The 20,007-nt window shown below is 26.5% G+C and overlaps 1 protein-coding gene across 1 annotated transcript in view; it reads right to left on the bottom strand.

The window, feature by feature from the left end:
• Nucleotides 1-342: 342 nt before the first annotated feature.
• LOC135923638 (uncharacterized) overlaps nucleotides 343-20,007 on the bottom strand; it is a 32,783-nt gene continuing 13,118 nt past the window's right edge. The window contains exon 2 of the mRNA XM_065458495.1: nucleotides 343-1,664. Within this exon, the coding sequence (XP_065314567.1) occupies nucleotides 498-1,664 (1,167 nt within the window). The 3' untranslated portion in view covers nucleotides 343-497. The remainder of the gene's footprint in view (nucleotides 1,665-20,007) is intronic.

The raw sequence follows: 20,007 nt of genomic DNA, 5'->3' as shown, positions 1-20,007 counted from the left end.
ATTTTAAATAATTCGAACTATTAATTTAGTATTTCTGTAGATATACAACTAAATTTTGTATGTCAAAAATATTCATTTATTTTTTTTTACCTCATAATAATTTTTTTTTGAATAAGTGGACAAAGCAAAATTTTGAAATTCTAGATATAAAATAAAAACAAAATAGGGTTTCCTTATTGAGGACTTTTTAAAATTTTTATATGCTTATCAATGTATATCACAATTTTTTTACTAATAATGTTAAAAAAAAGGTTCTTAAATTCTAATCGTTTCAATCTTGTAACGGGTTGAGTTACATTATACTTTTTAAAAGTAACTGGCTAACTTTTTAAAATTATAATATATAGTATAATTTATTTTATCAAAAGATAATTAAATATCACATAATCATGAGTGAATGTTTGTATTATATTGCTTCTTTAATTTAAATAAATTAAACAAAAATTTTACAAAATTGTTATCACACAATAATTAAATATTAAATACAATATACTATATCAAGTGATTGATAATAATTTTTCAAGAGAGGGCGTTCTTTCGTAGATAAATTTGTTAGTCGGGCTAGGGTATTGAATAGATCCCGATCTATCGGTTCTGGTTTGAAGCAGGGGTGAATAAGAGCCTTTCCTTATTTGCCTCGAATACACTATGTCAGCTGAACCATCGTGCTTTGAATAGCTGACAGAATGGAAATGAGGAAATGTTGGATATAATAATGAATTAATAGGAGTAGATACTGTATCTATAGTAATGACAGGAACATCAATCTTGGTACAAGCAGGATTATCATTATAAATTTTACTCGAATATAATTTTGACCTATTCAAAATGTCGTCATCACCTGATTTCTCCATTAATTTAGATTCAATAGTCGTGTCTGATAAAGATTTTGCTTCGAATAGATGAACATTAGAGTCTGTTTGATTTTCCGAAGAAATATTTGCTGATGTTACTATAAAGTAACCATCTTGTTTAGAAGAGGTTCCTAAAATTTGTTCTGTAGTATTTTCCTCGGTTCCTGTTTTGGGATGGGGTGATTGATTATGCTTAAATTCTGATAAAATTGGAGAGAGCGTCCTAATTTTAGGAGTGTTGTTGTAAAGCGCCACGTTATAGGGTATTAATGATAACCTTTTTTTGAAAGATGTCAATTCTGGTTGCCTTTTTAAAATACTTTCTTCATCTTCTTGTCTGTACATTCTTCTATCTAAAACCGATGAAGCATACTCATTACTTTGTTGAGTATCTTGTTGATCGTAAGACGATTTTAGCGATGAAGGAAGAGCGAATGAGGTAGAACGATATTGCCTACGATTAGGAGGGAAGACATCGCAAACCGCTAATTGATGCTGTAAAGAAAGTCTATTATTGGGTTGTGAAGATTGCACTGGTATAAATTGATAAATCTTGTTCAAGTCACTAAGAGATTTGAGATCCTTCATTTCACGACTATAGTCAATGGACTCATCATCTTCGGGACAAATTTCTTCGATATTAGGAGAGTAGGATAGTATGGGGTAATTGATTGTGGAATTCAAATTTTTAAGACTATTAATTTCGGGAAGTTTTGATGATGTTATACCGATTCTTTCATTACTATTAATAGTAGATCCCCACATGCTGTTAGGATTTTGGGTTGTGTTTAAGTTTAATATTTGTGACATCTTTATTTGATATATAAAAAGATTTAAAAAAGTGTAATATAATATACACTATGTATAAAATGTATTTTTATGATAATTGGAATAATAAATCAGAAAATAACTTTTAAATTAAAAGATCTAATTAAAAATGTAACGTTTGTATTATACGTATATATAGAGAGTAATAATTTCTCTAATATAATATTTTATATTTTTTAAAAGGCAATAAAAAAAAATTTATCAATAAAAGTAATGAATTTTATATTGACGGTAACATTTTACTATTTAGAATATTATTTTTAAAAAAAAGTATTTCATTAATAATCAATTTATAATGGTTTTGACTAATAAACAATCTTTTTAATTCAGGTTTTAGTCGTATATTGTGAGCCACTTTATATATTTTTTTATTTTACAAACAGATAGAATAATTTTCGGGTTATTTAAGCCAGAGAGAGAAAAATCGATTCAACAAATAAGTGTAAATTAAAATTATAACAAATATTGTTTAACCTTTTTTTTCTTAACATTAACATATTGATTTTTTTTTAAAAAAATAAATCTCAAATTTTTGGCTTTTATTTTTTTTTCGGCGCCTGTTTCATAATTTTGGCTAAATAAGCCTAAAAATTAGAAAAAGGAAAACTATAAGTATCATTTTACGAGTTTTTTTTACAGGATTCATTCATCACTACATGATAAAAAAAATGTCAGTTAGTTTATTGTATAAAATCGGAAATTTATTAAATAATGAAAATTGAGCCAATAAAAATACAACCAATTGGCATATGTAATTATAGCAAATCAGGTATATAAACAAAACCCTCTCAATAAAATCAAAATATAATCTGAAAAATTTAAAACTTATTCCTGGCTACGCGACTGTACATTTCCTAACTGGCAAGTAAGCGTAGAAAGGTGTTCTCTATACTCAAGTTTATTATAATTCTTAAAAATTTAGTTTTTATGTAAATTGTATATACAACAAGGCCATGTTTGGCTCTCCAAAAAAGTATCTTACTGAGAAAAAAAATTTAAGGGAAATAATTATGAAGAACCATTTACGTTCTGGCAGGCTGCACTTACTTGTTATGTTATGCATAAGAATATTAAGAAAAACTTGCTATTTAAACGTTCAAGGGGAAGTAAAAATATAGAAAAAAGCCCCCGATTAAATAAAAGGATTAATAGATTAAGTTTATTTAATGTTATCTTATGTTGTAGAGGAACCTGAAAAATAAATAATATACATATGATGATTACATAATTAGAAAGAGAAAATTTGAGTTAGCATATTAATTGGAAAGATAAAAATAATAAGAATTTTAAAAAAAAATGTTCTATAAGGCTAAATAATTCTAGGTAAAAAAAAGAAGGAAGCAGTGGCGCCACTAGGTGATGCTATTGGGGGCTCAAGCCTTGTTAAAATTTATAGAAAATTCAAATCTTAATTTTACAATTTTTAGATGCCCCTCCTCTCTTGTAAACTTATGTAATTGAAGGAATAATGATGCATAGCTTAAATGTTATTAAATTTTTATGGGTTTTATTAGAATATTAGATAGCGTTGTATTTTTATCCTTACATATATATAAAAATTTGATGATTTTAAGAAGCGTATGTGACAAATCGGTTTGGTTCTAGGTTAGAATCCATCAAGGGTCATATTTTTTCTTAGGCAAACTTGGTGGTTCCGTCCTGGGGGGGGGGTGATATATAGTAGATCGGACTCGACCACATGATTCCGTATATATATTAAAAATATCTTACGCATTTTAATTAATTTTAGTCGTTGTTTAGCAAGTGGTTTAATGTCATATATCATTACCCTAATTGTAGCACTTGATATCACTTCTTTCCATTAGTTCAAGTCAAAACAATTATCCTGACTTTAAGGACGAAATCCTTATTGAAAATTAAAGAATACAAAAGTCAAAATATGTTACATAATACAAAAATACTTATCATAAAAAAAAGATTTAAAACATTCATTAGGCTATATATGGGTACCCTAAAAATAATAATTACTAATATTTCTAATAATAATATTCTATCAAAAATAATTGGAAATTGGGGTAAATGTCATAGTTCTAGGTCAGGCCTCAACTATTTATTTTATTTTTCTTCTTTTCTTATCATTATATAGGAGGTAATCATTAAACTGTTTATTAATCATTATACTAGATCAAACCGATTTTATAGATCACATTCTTACTTTTTTCAAAGTTATCGTATAAATTAAGAGATAATCAATTTTTCTAATTAATCTTATGTAAATAATTCATTTAATTTCATTTTTTTACTGTCATATTTATAAAATATGATTTGATGATTATAATTTTGTAAAAGAATAATTATTATTCATATTTTGAGATTGATTGATGATATTTTTCTTTGATGATATTACAAAAATAATATTTAAAATTGATCGGGTTAGTTTAGTTTTAAACATTTAATTTGTTTTTCTCTTAGGTGTAGCCAGAATTTTGCCGGAAGGGGGGGGGGTACTATTAGTTTTTTTTCTCTATTAGGTTTATGTTAGAGTTTAGGCTTACCTATTGCACCTTTGCCTGTATTACATTTTAAAAAAAAAAAATTTTGGTTTTTATTTTTATTTAAATGTTTTTTTTCTATCTTAAAATTAAATTTACGAAAGCAGACAAATTTTCTAAGAGTTTGGTTTGCTAATAGACCTAACATATTTCAATGCATCCAATCTGTGGTCGGGAAGGCCGATAGAAATCATATATTTGTGAGAAAACCTATTGAGCGCATCTAAATAAATAGTAATTTTGGCTTCTTTTTTTTTTTAGCTAACAGTCTTATTTATAGAATGGTGAAAGAACATTCTAACTTGATAATTAGTTTTATAAAATAAGGTTGTTGAATTCTCTTGTTTATATTATAATTAGATCTTGAAGTTAAAATTCTGAAAATTGAATGAAATCAATTATTTAAAGATCCTCCATTATATTTAAAGAAAACTATTCTGTGGTCGGATTCGTGCGAATTACAAAATTGAAACGCTTTAATGTCCCATTTTAACTATATTTTATGAGAAATCATCCTTCAATTAAAAGTATTATAAAAATATTTTCTGAAGCAGGACGGGGCATTCAAAAATACAAATCGACAACTTACATAGTCAAATCGATATTATTTTTGATGTTTGATGATATCAAAATAAAAAAAATTTTTTTTACAGATCCATTCTAAAAGTGAAATTTACTGTTCTTTAGGCTTTTTGCGACTATTATACCATTAGTTGATAGATCAAATTTCCTTAAAGATTATTATGTAAAAAATAATGGTGAAAAAATTTAAAAATTGTTTCATTATCTTTTTACAAAAGTATTGAGTGTGTTATTAAATTAATTAAGAGATAAGTTTTAAATCGCGAAAATAAAAATCGCTAAAAATGGAGAATCTCGCTTATATCTCCTAGAAAATTTTTAAGTAAATTTGAAATTAATATTAATAGATACTGGGGAAATAAACACTTGTATTTAAATTGAGTTCTTTAAAAAATAGCTAAAAATGGACCATCTATTAATATTAATTTCGAGATTCTCAATTTTTAACGATTTAGAATGGGAACCTTAATTAATCATTTCAATTTTTTTTTTCATTGTAAACGATTCAAGACAATTCTCTTTTACGAATAAAAAAAAAGAAGTCTGCGTGGTTATGTTTGAGGACTGTGTCAAACTTATAAAAGTATAACTTGATGTAATGCGAATAAAATATATCATTTCAAAATCGAGAAATTTGTTGGGAGATAGAGATGGGAGGGGAAAAATTATTATTGATGAAGCAAAAATGATAATTGTATTGTAAATCAAATGACAATTGCATTTATGCGGTGACCTGGGAAGAACCGAACGGAACTTCTCTAACTGTTATACAAAAAATTTAAAAGGCGCGAACTAAACCATTATAAATTTTATATAATTTGATATTATTATTATGTATTCATTTAAATATTCGCACGCCAATGTAAATTTTATATTCCAAGTAAACTAAAAATCAAACATGAACAAATTGAACCTTTATTTGTCGTCAAAGCTAAACCGAACAGTGGATGCTTAATTTTAGCAATCGGAGCGTAACCGTTATACATAACGATTCGGGTTCCTATATTTATAATAACTTAAAAGCTCGGACCATAAATAAACAAAAATAAAAAATCTATTTAAAATTATAAGACAAAATTTAATTTAAATTAGTTTATAAAAGATTTATTTTTCTTAAGAAAAAACGATTGATCATCATATTAAATCTGAATAAACGTGTTTAAACTTTAGAAAGCATGTCCAGTTAAATTAAAATTCCAAGGCTTTTAAAAAATATAATGAAAATTCTAGTATAAAAAAATACTATTATATAAATTAAAAAAAATAGATATTTTCAAACTTGAATTCATTTTGACAAACTTTTATAATAAAATAAGGTTAATAAAACATTTTATTTTACAAAATGTCATTAATTTTCTTTATTTAAGATTTTAATTCTAAAAATAATATAATACTGCAAGCAACTGCAAGTTTATTTTTAAAACAGGACATGGATAATGTGTGTGAAATGACAAAAATGAAACATAAAATCAAAATCAATAAATTTAATTTTAAAACATTTTTAGAGGAGGGGGGGGGGGTGCTTTTTCCTTATGGGGTGCGTAAAAGTAATATATAAAGTCTAGGCAATTTTTTTGTTTAAAAAGGGCTAATAAATGTTTTATTACATTTTAAGTTTATCTACTATTTTTTAATAAATCTGGGGGGAGTGTCTATTAACCCTAATAAATAGCTTAAACAATTTCTTTTATTTTTTATATATACTTCTAGCCAACACCAAATTATAATAAATTATTTTTTTAAATTTGTTATTTAATATCCTTTTTTTAAAAAAATGGATTATTTATGATTAAATTTTGATTATAAAATCAGAGATCTGCAGGCCCGGCTCTAAGCCCGAGTACATGGGCCGGGTCTTATTTTAATTTTTTAGATATACCCGGGCTGAACTGTATATTTTAAATCGTCATTGTTAGCTATAAAGATTAAAAATAAATATAATATATTTTTTAAAAATCCTGGGCCGGGCCTAATATAAAATCCGGGCCGGAATAAATTTTGAAAAAAATCTGGGCTGGGCCATGCAGATGGTATCTCTGCAGGTCTGATAAATATTACAAATATACACACCACATCTATAAAAAATATATATAAAGAGAAAACTAGTGTTGTTAAACGGTTTGATTTGAGCCGATTTTTAAACAATAGTATCTCCAGAAAAATATTAGACAATCCTGAAGATTTTGCTCATAGTTGGCACAAAGGTTTGAAACATCTATTGGGTGAAATCTCATGGCTTAGATAATATTTTTCTGGCTAAAATATTGAGTTAGCACAACACTAGAGAAAACTATATAAAAAAATAATATTTAGGTTAAGTCAGTGGAGCTTAATGACCCTGTATACAGTTGGATCGGCAAATTTCGATCGATATTCTTTGTCACAAGTAAAAAACCTCTTTTGGATCACGTGTGATTAAACATAACCTTTGTCCTATTGTTTTGAATAATTCTAAAACTTGGGGTCCAAATGATCCACAGGTGTCTGAAACTACAGGAACGAATAAAAGTTTATTTAGATGACTATATTTATTTGTCTTTGTATTTTCTGCTCTCATGATGGAATTGACAAAAGATCTACACATATTAATTAATTCTTTTACTTCCTCATATCATCAATCATAATTAGGGTTTGATCCCGAAGTCAATCCTGTTTTTTAGCGAACGAAACTTAACCCAACTCTTTTTAATTATTTAGCTTGAAACCAATCTGAACCTAAAATATAGGAAAAAGGTCTCAATCTGGGTTCAAATTTATATTATAATTTTAAATTATAATTTGTTTAAATTTTAAAAATATATTTTTAAAAAAAGGTGTTTTTTCTTCTAACATTTCCTGTAATTCAAATTTTAACGCTCAATCCGAAAGGTAATATCAACCCCTGCAAATTTTGGTGCTTTAAATATTTGCGAATTATATTAATTTTAATGGAGGTTATGTTTTAGCATGGTAAAAAAAAAAAAAATGCAAACTTTATCATTTTTTAAATAAAGCTCTAAAAATCCCAATAGATTTTAGAAAATTAAACCTTATTTATTAATTTGACAATTTTTCAGAATTATAGAACATGAATTTGAAGGAGGGTGGTTATGGAGTTGTGATGATGCTATTGTTATTAGAATAAAATGGGAAAGGAGGAAAGAGAATAGATGAAAAGGGGACAAAAAATAATGATGTAAATGTGAGTAATACATTTTTTAAACAAAAATATTTAAAAAAAGTATTTCTCCTTTGTCAAAGAGATAAAAAAAATATAATATTCTTTTGTAAATAATGAATCTTAGATACAGATATAATATTTCTTAATAGTGTCCAAAAGATACAAATTATCACCCAACTCTGAGTAATAGTTAAATAGCATTAAATGAGTTTATTTTATAAAATTCATAAAATGTTATCAAATTAAGCAAGTTTTGACAAAATCTTATTAAAATATTTATAGAAATATTCATTTTTTTCCAATATACTGACTTATCTTCTTATATTAGCCAAAACATAACTGAAACCTTTTGCATTTTATAAATATTTAAATCATATATTTTTTATAATAAAATTATGGTTTGTAATTTTTTTGTACAAATTTTAATTTTCATACTATGAATATTCATGAAACACAGTATATAATATGTCAATTTATATCCCATATAGATCCATATCTTTGGCAAAAAGTTTATTTTTTATAATATTAAAAAAAAATTGACTATCTGATTTAACATGATTGATAAATTTCAAAGAATATTACAATGAAACCCCCACAAGATGACCATTCAAGGGGTGGCTATGTTCTAGTCAACATAGAAAGGTGAGTGAATATAAATTTGAAAATATCGTTTTTATATCAAGAGATTAGCTGGAATCGGGCTAAAATGATTCATCCGGTCACTCATAAAGAGGTTATCCTGACCTCAAATGTTTCAAAATAATATGTAATGTTTTTTAAAAAAAATATGAGAGAACGAGATTCATGCATGGGTTTTTATTTAATATGACATTCCTTTTTAGTGAAATAGCTTTAATTAGGGGGAGGGAAAAGGTATGCTAAGCAGGCCAAAATTTAATTAAATTTTTAATATTTTTATTTGAATATAATTTTTTTTTGAGCATGTCGAAATAATATATCTAAGTTTTTTTTAAACCCTACTGTACATATTCGTTTTTTATAGACAGTTATTTATTTGTAATTGTATAATAAATAAATTACTTTATCTCATAATATCATTCTCTCCGTGTCTCATGTCTTTATTTAATTTAACAATAATTTCTTCTTTCCTTATTCCTTATAGTGCATAGCCAGTATAAATAGACAATTTACTTCTTTTTTTTTTAAATGTTAACCAAAAGGCTTAATAAATTTAAAAGAATTTTATCAAAAAATATTTATATTAATTTTCGCTATTCAAACTAAAAAATATTTTTAAATTTCTGTCCATATTTCTGATTAAAATTATTGGCTATGATGATACTATATAATTGAATCCTTTTTGTGAGATTGATTGATTTTTGTTTGTAATGATTAACAAGGAGATTATTGAATGTATATATATTATGAAACGTCTTCCAAAATGTATATAATTTAAAATATTGATAATCCGAGGGGTATTATAAATCTAAGAAAATGATTTGAGTGATTAATGAAAAGCAATGTTGTTAAGTATAGCCGCTATTTAAAATAAAGCTGTATTTACGTTCCTTAAAAGCTTGGAGTGGTTGGGTAAATTGTTTAAAAATCATAAGGGTACTATATCAAGGTTACTTCTATTCGATATATTTTTAGCGTATCAAGAGATATTGGAGATACTTTAAAAATTTATAGTAGCATAGGCTTGCAGTATATATGTATCGAAATTGAAAAAAATTGATATATCTTTGATATTTTTTTTAAATAATAGCATCCTTTCCCTATAAAATCCTAATTAAACCAACAGATAAAATATAGTTTTCACTTTATTGAATCAGGCCTTTGAGTATCTCTCCCATCCTAAAAAATTTAATTCAATCGAAATAGGCAAGGATGCACTATTAAAATAGTTTTATCTTATAGTAAAATTCAGCAGGAGGTATTAACGGTTTTTTTACAATTTTATTTTCAGTATATATGTAAATTTTTTGACAATACTCAGTAAAAAAGTATAAACAAAGATTTACATAGCCAATTTCATCAATCTCTTTTTAATATAAGATTAATTACACTATCTAAGCTGATAGTGGGGTTCGGCTCATTGCAATAGGTTCAAATTTTATGAGACTAATAACATAGAAATTGTTGAGTGCATTAAGCCTGATGCTTTAAAAATCTTAACAATATTAATAGGCTTAGCACTAAAGGAAAATATGCATATATATATATGTAAAATTCTCTATCAGACACCATAATCTGTAAGCTAGATTATAAAAATGCCTTTTATTCTTTATCCAGAAAAATTAAATACATTTTTTATGAAAAATTTCTCATGGATGCAAATTTATTTAACAGTCTTATGTTATGGCTATAGAATCCCTCTCAAATTTGGGGAATATTTAATTTTTTCGGAGGGTATATAACAAGGAGACCCTTTGAATCTTTTCTGTGCAACGTAATACATTTTTAAAAACTTTTTTTTAATTCAGACTTAAATATCTGGTATCTGGATGATGGTACCATCTAAAAATATTTTAGTAAGAATCAAATTTATAGTGCCAAATTCTCTAAAAATAATCCTTACTCTAAATAAATATAAATCTGAAATATGCCTTTTAAAATTCAAAATCCCTTTTAGGATTAAAAATTACTAAAGAAATTGAAATAAATCTTATTGGTTAGCCCATAAGCAGTTCCCCCTCCCCAACTGTTAATGTTCACGGAAAAGTTATTTTAAAAGGTATAGGAATATATTCAACTATAAAATACTGATTGTATTAGAGGTTATGAATAGTTGGAAACATTACCAAGTTGTAACCCAGGTAACCTCTTATCAAATAAACAATTAAGAGTTACCATATGCAAGCGAATTGAAGGTAACATAGTTCAACCACATACATGAATAAAATGTAAAAAGTCGGTTGATTTGATTGCAAGGTGAGTTTTGGTTAATTGTGTCTAGAGTCAAGACATATAAGCAAGGCATAGGGCGATTAATTCAACAATTGTAGTCTTATGAGGACCCGAATACCAAACATCCTGGAGTCTGCTAATTTATCATCAATTAATGGATGACCTGAGGACAGATAGTTACATTTCTGTACCTTAGTCTTTATGTACATTCTTAATTTTCAAAAATATTAAGCCGAATCCGGTTGACATAATTGAGACAAAAAAATAAATACTCTAAATTAACTAATTATGTATTTATACCAATCGTTATCTCTTCCCTTAAAGATATGACGGGAATTTTTAAATTATAAATGCCAAAATCAAATCCATTATATCAGAACTCAAAGATATTTTTATTTTCTATCGCTCTTTTCCATCATAGGTTATTTTTTGGAAACTTAATCCCATTAGTTATTTATAGAATAACCGCTATTTATACTCTATTTTATTTTTTGTAATTTAAATTTAATAAAAGTGTCCTTTTGGAACACTATAGTTTATTATGTATTTTTAAAAAAATATATAATTTTTAAGATAAACAAATTAATATTTTAATTGTTTATTTAAATAAATTTAATTAATTCGATTTATTTTACAAACATTAACAAATTAATAAAATTTAATTATGTGGTATGGCTAGTGATAATGTAGGTCAAATTATTTGTTAAAACACAATCGAATTTTGTCAAATATAATAAGACTCACTAATTTTTTAATATACATTCAGGGAATGACGTGGTCGAGTCCGATCTACTATATATGATCTCCCCAAGTATTGAACCGCCAGGAGGGCTTCAAAAAAATATGACCCTTGCTGGATTTGTGCCTTTCTATGGATTCGTAATCAACGCACTCACTGACTAGGCCACAGACAATATACGAAACATCAATTTTTCATATATATTAAAAATATATAAATGAATAACGTGTTTAAATATTTTATGAAAAAATTATAAAAACAATACAAACTTGGCGTTAGGCGCGTATCCAAGGAGGATCGAAAATTTGTCTATTCTCGTAAATATCATTTTAAGCTAATAAAAATTTCCCCGATACATAGACCCCCTCCTCTCTTCTAAAAATGTAAATAACATATCACTAAGGAAGAATTTGAAAGAAATATCAGTAAAAGTTAATAACTTTAAAAATAACGACTATAATTCAAAATAGAAAAAAAGCATTTTAATTAAAAAAAGCGAAAACCCAAAATTATTTTTATAGAAATCGAATATTGCCAAACTATAATAAGTGAACCTAAAAATCTCCAATAAAATTTATGGGGAAAAACCCACCTAATAGTGCTTCCCTCCCCCTCCCCTGGCAAAATCCTAGATAAGTATATATGCTTGGTGTGTATTATCATTAGCCCATAAAAACTGTATCGGTTACTGCCACCAGGCAAGGTATGTCTACCTAAAAAGGTAGCGTTCATTTTTTAAAAATAATCTGTCAAAACACATAATATTACATAAAATTAATGGCCTAGGGATTAAACAAATACATAAAACATAAAATTTTAATTAAATTTTTTTTTTGACATAAGCGGTTTTTAAAAATAAAAATTTAATACATTTTTAACTCAATATGTCTAAAATTATTTTAATCCTTTTATAAGAAATAAGGACATTTTTTCCTAGATTAATAATGGCGGTGAATGGAATATACATTTTTTTTTAGGGTTCTACTAATTTTATTATAAATATAATTGTATTTATTAGAAACAAGGCCTGTGGACTTTTTTTTAAAAAAAAATGAACTTTTAATAAAGCCAAAATTTATATTAAATATTATTTTCGAACAAGCCTAAGATCCTTAATCGCTTCAACTTTTATATAAAAAATTGGAATTATTGTCACCACCACCTTTATTATTATAATACTGCCCATCTTTAACTAACTTGTCGTTCGGAAGAAATAGGGATTCAAGACCCTGTAAAATATCAATTTTGTGAAGTAGTGTTGTTAAACGGCTCAATTTGAGTTGATTTTAAAAACGGCTAACTCAATATTTTATCCAGAAAATATGCAAGCCTAAAGACTTTGCTCTTAGATGTCACATAGGATTGAACATCTATTGGTCAAATCTCGACCCTTAGGCAATATTTTCTTAGCTATAATGCTGAGGTAGCCGTTTTTAAAAATCGCCTCAAATCGAGCCGTTTAACAACACTATTTTTGAGCTGATCTTAAATAGAATTATATTTTTTTTGCTCATTTTAGAAGAATCACTTCTTTTTTTACGAATGTTGGAAATTTAAAATAAATAAAGCCCCTCAAGTTACTCTATAAAAATTATTAGAGTGTCAATTAATACATGAATATTCTATTCAATGTTATCCTAGAAGGATAGTACTTTGCTAGGGGTGTCGCTAAAATTTTTTAGTGTTGTTAAACGGCCCGATTAAGATTTTAGCCAAAATAATATTACGTAATCCTGGAAATCAGCTTATGTGACAGAAAGGTTTGGTGGACCTTTGCCAAATCTCGATGTTTACATAATATTATTTTGACTAAAATCTTATAAAAAAAATATTATAAACCACTATATTTTTTTGATTTTGCTTTAAGATTTGTATTTTTAAAGACGGATCTTCAAAATGTTGGCTCGTTCTTAATGGCCAAGGATGTAGTGGGGGAGGGGGGTAAATCTTAGCGTCCTCCACCATAAATTTTCAAAAAGGTAGGAGGCATGCACCGCTCCTTCTAAAAAGTTTTGATTTTTTTTATAATGGTATTACTAAATTATTATTTGGTGCCCTCTTATAATCATCCTGTTTTTAAATTTCTAGATCTAATCAAACTGGAATCGAAAGATACAGAGGGGATAGTTTATACCTTACAGGATCTTCTTAAATCCGTTGCGATTTCTGAAATTTTTTTACAAAAGATTGGATTTCTTTTGCTAGCGATGGCTCCAATGTCCTAACTGGGAAATAACCTGTTGTAGAAAAGCGCCTTATACTCTGACATTGTTTAAATCACCGTTTGACGTTAATTATTTTAAAGCCTTTATTGATACTATATATGGTTTATATATCCAGTCTATCAAAAATTAAAAGGCGTTGGATCAAATAGCGTCTGAATTAGGAATTCAGTTACTGAAAATTGGAAGGGCACTTGATATAACATGGGTGGCTAGCAGTCTTTATACTGTTAAGGCAGTTTAGAATAACTACGAGGTGTATATGCATTTCAAATTCCGCAAATTCTAGCAATTGTGCAATTTAACGGATTGTCCATTCGGTTAAAATGGTAAATTTTATCAGATCTCGTCTTTATATGATGTTCTATTTTTATCCAATCTGTCTTTAAGGTTTCACACAAGAACAATCAGTTTACCTAACCCTAAAAAATTAATAAATTTATTTAATAATATGTCAACCTGAGAATTAGTTAATTTCCAATTTTTTATATTTATACTATCCTACTTATATAAAAAACCGAAATATTTATAAATTAAATTTAAGCCAATATAAGGTTAACCATAATAATGTAAACAATAGAACTTAATTTAAAATTGTTCTCCTGTAAAATTACAAAATGTGGTGACAGAATAATCAAATTCTCATCTCAGGCTCCGATTTCTAAAGGAGAACATATGAAAATATCTCGAGAAGCTAAAGGAAAACAGAAGGCACTCTGGTATCAACGAATACTGCCTTAATAGACAATCAAAATAGGTTATGGATTAATTCCTATAATTTTAGTAAATAAAGATCTATATTAAATTATATAGTTTTAGCTATCTTATCTTGATATGCCATATGTAGAAAAAAGATAACTGTCTAGCAGACCATCACATTCGTAATGGGAAAGAGCAAATTAAACGATGTTTTCGACTGAAGCTCGTTATGCCCTCACAATAAATGGGATAAGGGAATATATTGATGATTATAACTAGTACTAAATTCCCCGTTATTGTTCAAAATTGTATTAATACAATTCCGTGTAATTGGCGAATTTGAGTGCGACTTTCAACTTATAAATGTCATTTTGACAGATTAGCATGCAAGATAAAGCATCCGAATGTGCAAGGCTTTCACCTAATGAATATCATTTTCACAGATTAGAGTTATGATAAAACATATTTCCAGTGTAATTATGGTAAACGCTAATGAGTCTCCTCTCAGTCAATGGGATTCTCCATATATTCCTACAACATGTCTGCAAGGCATGTAGTTAATATTAAAAAAGATTCGCTATGGCAAATAATGTAGTTTATTTTCACCTATTTTTGATCTATTTTAATTTATGCATTATATAATAATAATATAATTATTTTTAAAGGCATTTTATAAAAATTACGGCATTTTATATACATATCAATTTTTATGTAACTTTCTAAATAGCTATTTGATATATTTTATATGAAATGGCATTGATATAAACCATTAAAAAAATATTTAAAAAATTTGCCTCAAATTCTTGGAAAAACAAACTCGCCTCTATTTTTTGCCCATTACACTACTCTGCATAGTATAATTATAAAATTATAGATATTGTTTTTTTAAATTGATAATTTTTCTAAAAATAAATAAAAGTTATTTTAGACTAGACATTCATGTATAGATAATTATTTCAAAAAAAATTATCATTTAAAATAGAATAGACGTTTGCATCATTAAGAACATCTATAAAAAAATTTGAGTATAGTTCCATGTGAATGAACCAATGATTAGCTTGAAGAGAATCAAATATTTTCTATTAGAAATATATAATATGTTTAAAGTGTAATTATTAAAAAAACATGCATTCATAAAATATAAATTTTATTCTGTGCAAAAAACTTTAAAATTAATTTATTTCAGTGTGTATATGTTATACCTGAAATTAAAAAGAATTATTCGTTATTAGATTCGTTTTTTTACGAATATAAAAAACAAACTATTTTCGAATCGAATACGAATAAGATAAATATATTATCTATTATTCGATAGAATTTTTTTTAACTATTATTCGATCGAATTATTTTTTATTCGATCGACTCGTGTAATAAATTATTAGGAATAATTTGTATATATTCGAAATTATTTATAAATACTAGTGCTGTAAACATTTCTAAAAAATCGAACCACGTTCACTTTCAAAAAAAAGGAACAACGTTCACGTTCGTTCAAAATTTTATGATAAATTTTTTTAAAATTAAATTTAATATAAATAAATGTCTTATATTTTTTAACACAATATATTAGCCATGTTAAATAATCATAAGTTTTATTAATAATATATAATTATAAATATAATATAGCGAATAAAAAGATATTTTTGTTTATAAAAAAATTTTCTTTTAATTTTTAATAACAATTGTTTTTCAAAATTTTCATCTGACAGGAACGCTTGGCAGTTAATACGGCATTAGCTATACTAAAAACGCGCTCTACAGGGGCAGATGAGGGGAATTTATTAAAAACATTTATTGTTTTGTTCTTTGCTTCAAAACAATCCATCCTCTTCCTCGTTTTATATTAAATATTTTTATAAAAATACTAAATTTATCAATTATATTAACATTGTAAATAAAAATATAAAAGTTAATTATTTCTAAAATATATAAATTTATACTTCAAATTGTGTTCAACAATTAAAATATAAAATCCTTGATTAAAATAATAGTGACTAGATAATAATTTCAAAAAATGACATTAAAAATAAATTCTAAATGATTTCAACCATTTTCTATCTATGTATATAATATATAAAATTTAATGATTTTTACTTAGAACAATCTAAAATAAAATATTAACGGCTACTTTATATAAAATAATTAATACTACAATCAAATGTCTTTTTAAATTGGAACTTCAAGATTTTGAAACTGATATAATACTTTTAGGCACATTTTATATTTGGTAAGTATTGAATTAGTTACTTCTTCAATATAGGATGTTACTGTATAATATTTATCATATTTGTGCCATGGTAGTGATAATTCATCTGATTTTGAATTTTCAGAATCAAATGATGATGATAAAATAATAATATCCATGCTTGTAAAATAAAATAAAAGGGAAAACCGCTGATTAAAAAATGTAAGATTTTTTTCTTAAAAAATTCGGATTAATATTAAATTTTTCAAATAAATAAAAATAAAAAGTGGTTTTTAAAATTGAACGAACGTTAAATTCGAACTCGAAATTATTCCTAAATATTCAAAATTAATTATAAATATTTGAAATTACTTAAGTATAACATGTTCCTTAAGGAGCTTATATTTATTTCCACATCTATAAATCACTTTATTATTTTAATAATCTATTTTGAAAATATTTTTATGAAAAATAAGATTAAAGAATTGTTCGATCCGTACGAATTATGCAGGTATTCTCAATTCGTATATTTGTAGGCATAGCGATTTAGTCAATTAGCGTAAATAATAAATACGTGTAATAATTTCTAAAATTGTTTCGAATCTATAGAATAGGTTTTAAACATGATGGATTATATTTTCGGATGAACAAACATATTGAAGGCTATCTAAAAAAATTTAAAACTTTTAGGGGGAATTAACTCTTGCACCCCTCCCCCTCCTACCGAAGCCATATACTAGGCAGTAGGTGGGCGCGGGCCATGAAATTAGGCGTGACCTATCGTGTCACGGTGGGTCATGGCGTGAGTGTGAATAAATTTTAAATTCCAAGGCGTGACTGGGCGTGACGGGCCTTCCTAAAATTTTCCCAGGGCGTGATCGGGTGTGAACATAAATTTCCCGTGAATCACGGAAATTTTAATTTTTAAAATTGTTTTTTATAAATATAAATTTGCAATTTTATAATTATATTATATATTTTCTTATTTAATTTAGTTCTTTTTTAAAAAAGAATAAAAACTAAAAAATCTTCCGCATTTTATAAACAACATTCGGTATCATTTTGTTAGTTCTATTTTCTTTTTATGTTTAGGTGTTTTTTATCGCGAGACTTTATTCTAAATTTTGCTTAAGCTTTTTACAGAAAAGTCAGTTATATTTTATTTGTAAAGATTTTCAATATTTAAATGCAACAAGTGAGGGATTTTACAAGCTAGGCCAAGAGATAAATGTTGGTGTTACATGTGGATAACAAAATATAAAAGTTGTGAACCGAAAAACTCTCATGAATACTATAGGTCTAAAAATATACCATTAAATAAAATTTAAGATTAAAAGCATGATCGTTGTCCATGATCACTGATATTTGGACGGATTATAAAAATCTAAGTTTTTTAACCATTATAGGAGATATTATCATTAAGGATTTTAATTAAAAACATTTGTTTTGGCCACAAGGGTAATGGATGAAAAAAACGTTAAAATTAAAAGTGTAGTCAATTCAATTTTAGGAGAATATACAGAAATAGAAATTTACTTAAATAAATTATAGTTGTGAGTGATAACGGAGCAAATCTTATAAGTGCATTCAAAGATGACAAAACGCTAGCATATATATACCATATACTAAATAATATTATGCATTAAATTTTTGACAATTGTTTAATTGAAATAGCCTTAAATATAAATGGTGCAAAAAAAAATGGTACAATATTTCAAACACAGCTAATAGAAAACTAAGCCACACCCTTAAACAATATGTAATAGTGAGAATAACAAGATGGAACTCTGTATATATCATGATACAGAGTTTCTTAAAATCATATTCTGAAATACAGGTGTACACTTGTTTAGCAAGCAAGAATTAAATAGATTAGCCACAATTGATATCAGCATCATACGCGAGTTAGATAAATTTTTATATTTAAAGAATGCTCGGATAATCTGAGAGCAGATTCTCCTCAATAAAGTTTGTCTATTGAAACAAAAATTAATAAAATTTTGTTAACCTTCTTGTCGTATTTGTAAATACGTGAACGTTTTATATTTTTTTTTTACGCGAAATGCCAATCAACCAATTAAAATAAGGTTGATTGGATAGAAAGATTAGATGTAATATATTATATGTGGATTTTATGATATTTTTAATTAATTAATTTTTATAAAAAATTACGGATATTTTTTTTTATAAAGAAATGAATTTTCTTTTGAATAAAATTTTTGGATTTATATTGTAGTTTTATTTGTCTTTTGATTTGATAATTTCATATAATTCTTGACGATTCGTTTTTTAGAAAGTTTGGTTAAGTTTCTAGGATTTGTTTGGGTAGATTTTAGATTTATTTTAGTTTGTGTTTGTAGGTTTTTTTTTAGTGGTGTCTTGTGACGCTGATAGTTTCCTAGGAGTTATTCGGTTTAGAAGGTAAAACAAAAATTTTTTAATTATATAATTTTTTTAAAAATTTTTGACTGCGCATTTGTACTAACCATTATACGATTCTGATAGAGAAGTTTTTATTTAAGGTGCTGTATTAATATTTTCTACAAATATTTAAATTTTTGTAATTGATTATTAGTATTAATTAAAAAATTTATTAGCAAATGGTTTATTTTTTTAGGCCTAGTGGGGAGCATAGTTTTGGGGATAAGGTTCTCTTTTATAAGGATTTGGGTTATAAAGTTATGTATAAGAACTTTAATGAATTGGATTTAGGTAAACAGTTGATTACTGTGGGAATATTATTAATGATGTATTTATTGATTATTATATTGAAATTGTTGGTAAAAAGGGGTACTGCGGTACTGGCAGGCATGTATTGCAATTGGAAGAAGGACACTGCGGTGTCAGATGTTTATAAAAAGAAAATGGAGGAAACGTATTTTAATTTAATATCGGATATTTATGGGAAGATAATAGCAGATTTGGAAAGTAATCTAAAAGATGTTTTAGAGGAAATCAAGGCTGGAAATGTTGGGGAGAGGTCAGATAGGATCCTCCTGGAAATGAAAGAAATGTTAGAAGCCATCAATGCGTTGATGAAGGAGAGCAAAGGTCCGGTTAAGAGCCAGGTGGGTGATATAAATATGAATAAGAAGTTTAATGATTACGAGGAAAATAAAGGAGTGTCAGGAAATAAAAGATTTGTGGAAATGATCATTTGCCATCGTTGCGGATGGCGAGGACATAAAAGGGATACCTGCGTGGTCCCAGAGCAAAGGTTTAAAGATGGATTTCCGTTAAAGAGACCTGAAATAGGAAATGCTAATGTAAAAATGGTTAGTTTAAATGGGGCCAGATTATGTTTTAAATGTAAAAGACTGGGACATGTAGCTGTGGACTGCATGGAAGTATCAC

Source organism: Gordionus sp. m RMFG-2023, chromosome 2 (genome assembly GCF_954871325.1).
Source record: "Gordionus sp. m RMFG-2023 chromosome 2, tfGorSpeb1-WG-v2, whole genome shotgun sequence".
Classification (NCBI taxonomy): domain Eukaryota; kingdom Metazoa; phylum Nematomorpha; class Gordioida; order Chordodea; family Parachordodidae; genus Gordionus; species Gordionus sp. m RMFG-2023.
Note: the sequence above shows the minus strand (reverse complement) of the source record. Positions and strands in the feature narration are given on the sequence as shown.